The following is a 5,915-nucleotide window of genomic DNA, read 5'->3' as shown; positions in this document are numbered from 1 at the left end:
CAACACGGTAAGACGAGCAGCAGCAAGACGGTAAGACGAGCAGCAGCGTTTAAGAGTCTGGTGTTTGTGCGTTTGTGGACTTACCAGCCTGGTAGTCGTAAAGAGCTCTGGCACTGATGTCCTGTCCTCTGCTCTCCACATGCTGCTCTCTGTCCTAAACATTGAAAACACACTTAAAAAATCAGCTCATTTTATCTAAACAGCCCAGCAGATAATGTTGGGAATGTTGTTCTTTTTGTACATTGCTGTATTTTCTCCTGAGATAGTGCCACCAAAACTTTGTATTTTAAGCCAAAACACATCTGTTTGTAAACATAACCAGGTGGTTCTTCTGGCCAGACTGAACCAGGTGATTGGTCGAAGGCTTCAAATTTAGTACAAACTTTAGGCAAGTATTAAACAGTAAAAATTTGTAGCAAGAGTCAAAGTCAGGATTTGAAAATGAGGAAAAATGCTGCATTGTGTTTATTAAATGTTGCAGTATTTATAATATCTGGGCAAAAATGTTAAGAAGTTTTGAAAATATGCTTTGTAAAAATACGAAATTTCACACACACATACTTTGGGAAAGTATCTAAGAAAACAAAATTGAAATTTTTACATTATTTAAAAAGTCACACTTTCATCAAGAGTCAAAATCAGTTCATAGATGCCAAATACTTAACTGTACTCCTTGTATGAACTAGGCATGAACTGACTTTTCAGTCAAATGGTTTTTTAAAAGTAAAATGTTCTTAAGAGAACGCAGCTCTATTCTGCGTGTTTGACATCCAGATTGATATCAACATCCTGTCTGTGTGCTCGGTATGGAAAAAGGAAAAAACAGCTTTGGGTTCTGGAAAATATTTGAAACATTTGAGAAGTTCAGAGGAGAAATTTGTCTTTTACTCAGTTTTTTATATAAAAATATGCAAAATATCAATATTTGCCCCTGAAATGTGGAGTAGAAATGTATTGTAAGTACTCACTGACGTACTACGTGCTGCAACACTGTCCTTATGTAAAGTACTTGTAATCAGCGTTCAGTGAAGACAGCAGAGTAAAGGACAGGGGGACTCACTGTGGAGACGTAGACGTTTTCATACAGGTCGTCCTCTGTCCCCGCTGATGGACGCGGCGCCTCGTACAGGTCCTCTGCAGCAGCTGCACTGTCCTCTGCAGGTCCAAGACATTCATGGATGGAAGTATTAAAATATAAAAATGTATATATATGACCTGAGATGACTCAAGCATTCATGTAGAAGCAGGATTTTACTTTTTAACCCTTTGAAACCTGATCAACATCACTTTTCTGTGCTGCGTTCAGACGACTTTCACGAGACACTTTGAAACCGGAGCAGACTGATTTGACGTCTTTTGATTTTGACCAGCTTGGCAAGAAATGTCCAATGTCCAATTGCAAAAAAATATTAAAATGCAACAAGAAATGTTAGAAATTACCTTAAAAATAGTTTTAAAAAGACATGAGGATTATTGGAAAATTATCACAAAAATAGGGTAAAATGTTCCAAAACTATATTTATTATTATTATGGTAACGTTAGAATTAAAATTATGTTAGAGAGAAATAACAGAATATATAAAAACAAATACTTTTGGTAGCCTTTGCTGCCTTCTGTCTACGTATTTGAAAGAAATCAAACCAGTTTGCTCAGGTTGAAAAGGGTTAATGCATTCTCACGGTTTTTTCAAACAAAGCATAAAAAAAGATTCCCAGCGTGAATCAGTTTGTTTTCATGATGAATTAAAAATGTTCAGCGCTCGACTGCACGCCAAGTGTGTTAGCTGAGCTTCACAGCTGAAACTGCTCGGCGCCAGAGGACATCATACCTGCATCGTCATCAAACTCATCTGACCAGTCCTCCTCTTCAGTGTTAGCAGCGTCTGTGGATCAGAGACAGAGACAGAGACAGAGACACGTCCGGACAGCTGGTCACCTTTCTGATGGACCGTCATGTTCGAATGTCGTCCACGCGGAGCAGAAACTGACCTGCAGCTGCAGCAGGTGAGCCCGTCGCCTCCGGTGGTGTCGGTGAGACAGCTGGAGCGGGTGAGTGAGACAGCACAGGTGAGACAGGAGACAGAGGGTGCATGGAGTAGGACGGGATATCAGCCGGGACAGGTGAGTGAGACGGCTCAGGTGAGACGGGGGACAGGGGCGTCGCAGCTGGATACTGAGGCTGCAGCGGAGTTTCTCTCTCGAAGGATTTCTGGGATAAAAACGGACTCTGCAGCTTCCCTGAGCGACAACACGAAAATCAAAGTCAAACTCTAGAAAATATTAGACGTGAATATGATGTTTTCATTGAGGATATTTCTAACCAACATCAGTCATAATCACGAATATACACCCGTCTGGTTATGTCTGTAGATTTCACCTGGTCTGGATGCAGAGGGAGACGGTCGCTCGTTGGACTCAAAGCTCTGCTCCCTCTGTCTGAATATGTCTCTGGGGTTAAACGACCTCTGAGAAATCAGCGATCGGGCCTCCTGAGGATGATCAGAATATAAAAACGAGTGTAGGAATATTCCCTTGTGTTAACATGTCTCAGTTTTTGGTGCCATCACATACGTAGGCCTACCGGTGAAATCTCAGGAAGGTACGGTGTTGCTACATATACGATAATTATCCTACTTGTGCGATAATTTTGCCCTCTGTACGATATACGATCAATAAATCCAAAATTGATGCAACGTGTGATAATTTGACCCGTGTGGCACTTACAGTAAGAACTTAGTTTAGTTTACACGTCTCATTTGAACTTTCGTAACTCCGACGTCTGCGTTCCCTTTTATTGATCAACGCTGTTTGCCGGAAACCTGAACTAGTATCACGTATCACGTTAGCTGGTGAGATATTAGCAAGCTAGCCAAGTGACATCCACCCTGATCGTATTTACCTTGCACGATTTTACCAAGGCCACGTAGCTTTTTTAGGTGTTAGTTTACTGAGTTAATGTCCGTGCATCCATCGTACTCACGTTAGCTTTCTGCACCGATGCTGCGGAGCTGGTGCCAGACTTCTTGTATCCGTTTTCCGGCTGGTTCTGAAACACACACACGATGTTATCTGTCTGTTTTCTGAGCAAAACATTTTTCTTCAAGAATTCAGAGCGATGAAGTGGTAGGCCTAAACAAAATTTCAGGGGTGAGGTATTCTTAAAGCAACGCCGCTCTGGTCCCTGTGTTTCGTCAGATTTCTTTTTTTTTTTTTAAGATGATTTTTTGGGGCATTTTTGCCTTTATTGGACAGGACAGAAGATTAATAGCCACCTGACACCCCCTCAGATTTCATTTTAGTAGAGTTTGAAATCTCAGATATGAGCTTCAGAGCGAGTTATAATAACTGATAGAGCTGATGGATAAAGGTGTAATTAACCGTAATGTTTCATTTTCCGTCAGTAATTTTCCATTCACCTGGTTTTCCCGCTCCTCAGCACAAGCCACGCCTACCTCATCGAGACACCTCACCTGTTCCTGATTACTCTCAGCCAGCGTATAAACTCAGCCTCTCGGTCCGTCTGTCAGATTGTTCTTCGCCACTCAAGCAAAACTCTCCAGCACTTTATTCTGTGTTCTGCATCATGAATGCTGCGACGACAGCGGCGCATGAAGATGCAGCAGCCGGTACCTCCTCAAATCCTCGCTACTTTTGTGCTGAAATTTTCTATTATTATTTTTTGACTCCATGGCCTCTTCTGCTGAAGCACAACTTTTCAACAATATAGAAGCGCTTATCAACATCGGGAAAAGTTGTGTGGTTTTTTTGACTGAATGCAGCAGACTGTGAGAGGATCTCCAACAATGGCATACGCCGAGCGGCCAGTCAGACCAGAGGGGAGCGACCGAAAGACAAACAGAGGGAGGAGAGCCGGCATCAGGGCGAGGCTGACCGACTGACCGAGAGCTGTCCTCTACCAAGAGACATGTTAACCCCTAACATCCCGGATCAAGCTGCGTCTTCACAGAGACATGTTAACCCCTAACATCCCGGATCAAGCTGCGTCTTCACAGCTGTTGCACTGGATGGACGGACCTTGTTCAGAGCCAACAGGACATAATTTTAATAGCAACTGCTGGTTTTAATCAACTCATCCTTCAACTCCAAAGACGTAGCAGAATCCAGGGCAAATTTTAATTTCATTTTATGAACTTTGTTAAAAAAATACTCATAAATCTACCTTCTACCTTTTGTCCTCATGGATGGTTTTACCTGCCGCTGCTGCTCCCTCTCCCGCTCCTCCTCTTCTCTCTGCTTCTGATAAATCCTTCAACATCAGACGGACAGAAAAGCACCGATCAGTGACTCCGACTCTTTGTTTACGTGTTGTTGTTGTTGTTGTTTGTTGGACTCACCTGTCCTGCTCGATCTGCTGAGCTCTCTCCTTCGCTCTCCTCTCCCTCTCCTTCGCCTGCTTCTCCTCCAGCTCCCTCCTCTCCCTCTCCAGCTCCTGCCTCTCCTGCTCCGCCCGCTGGTTCTCCTGCCGGCGACGCGCCTCCTCATCCCTCTGGAGGACACACTTCAGTCATTTAAATGAGACAACACTGGGTTTGTAAACTCAGACACTCGGGGAGGATGTGAAGGGAAACCTGAGTTTGTTCCCAGAAGTCGTCCTTTCTGGTTTGTTGAATTTCCTCCACGGCGTTAGTCTTCCGATACACTGAACCCTGTCAGGGCAGAGGACAACGTGCCCACATGTTTGAGTTTATTCTGCTGCATCATTCAAACAATCCTTTCCTACAAACTGCTTTTATAGGCAATTTCGTATTTTAGACATCAGTGTGGTTCACACCACAAAAACACAGAATCAGCCGACGTGTATGTGGGGCCCATTTTGGAGCTTTTGTTAAGAAAAGTGCTATATAAATTATGTTTATTATTATCATTATTATTATTATTATTATTATTATTATTATCATCATCACAGCCTGGGATATGTCAATGATTTGCAGCAACATTATTTGTGACAGTGCACCTGGTGGAAATAGCTCATATTTTCTCAACTTCTCAACTGCAGTTTGAATGAGTTTCAATGGCAATTTTTTGTTGCACTGAACAGTATGAAAATAACATTTTTGTTTACACTGTGTATTTTAGAGTTATTGTAGGAGCTGAGATGGAAATTCCAAGATTAAGAAAAAATACACGAAACTGCCAAAAAATGATGCTATGTGCATGTGCACAGCCAAAATGATCAGTAAAAATGAAGAATGAAAAGCATGTAAAACACAGTCCCTAAGTCCCTACAACCATGTTTGATGTCATACCCTCATTATTTTAGCTGCAGTACCAAAAACAGAAAATCAACATGCCACTTAGATTTCCTTACAGATTCTGGGACTGGCGATTTTTTAAAAATTTATTTATTTTTTAATCTTTGCTCTGCCCATCCTTCTTATCTCAGCCCAATCAAATTGGTTGTTCTGCGTAAAGCATAACCGTGGTAACAAAAACCTAAAACCTTATTTTTCCAGTTTTAATTTTACATTTCCTGACCTCCTGGCATGTTAATGTCATACACACAGTGATATTTCAGTGGTTATATTGGTATGTAACTGATGCAGAGAGGGGGGCTGACCATCAGCATCCTCCTCTGTCTCTGGAAGAAGTGCTGTCGGTGTCTGATGCGTCTCTGGATCTCGTTGCGTCTCTGGATGTTCGCGTTGTTGATGTCTCTCCTGCGCTTCAGCAGCATGTAAGTCATCAGGAACATGAAGGAGCGCAGCTGCTCCTCTTCCTCCATTCTCGCAGCTTCGCGTGCTCACAGGCAGCACGCGAGGCGTTAAGTTACGGTGGCGACAGTATGAAAAGGCTCAGGTGCTCCTGCAGGTGAGGCTCCCGTCATCTCACTGCAGAGCGTAAACTGTAAAGTACTTCCGCTTTCTTCTCTTCCTGTGTCGGACTATGACTCAGAG

The 5,915-nt window shown here is 42.7% G+C and overlaps 1 protein-coding gene across 1 annotated transcript; it reads right to left on the bottom strand.

Moving 5' to 3' along the window:
* Positions 1–34: 34 nt before the first annotated feature.
* LOC121937926 (drebrin-like protein A) lies at positions 35–5,743 on the bottom strand. Its single transcript, XM_042481215.1, has 10 exons — positions 5,579–5,743; positions 4,590–4,667; positions 4,356–4,507; positions 4,213–4,267; positions 2,981–3,046; positions 2,378–2,489; positions 1,990–2,238; positions 1,830–1,883; positions 1,061–1,155; positions 35–154 (listed from the first exon to the last, which is right to left on the bottom strand). The coding sequence occupies exons 1-10, from the start codon at positions 5,741–5,743 to the stop codon at positions 50–52; spliced, it is 1,131 nt and encodes a 376-aa protein (XP_042337149.1). The 3' UTR covers positions 35–49.
* Positions 5,744–5,915: the final 172 nt, after the last annotated feature.

This window comes from Plectropomus leopardus, unplaced genomic scaffold, assembly GCF_008729295.1.
Source record: "Plectropomus leopardus isolate mb unplaced genomic scaffold, YSFRI_Pleo_2.0 unplaced_scaffold27895, whole genome shotgun sequence".
Taxonomy (NCBI): domain Eukaryota; kingdom Metazoa; phylum Chordata; class Actinopteri; order Perciformes; family Serranidae; genus Plectropomus; species Plectropomus leopardus.
This window is presented reverse-complemented; position numbering and strand designations above follow the sequence as displayed.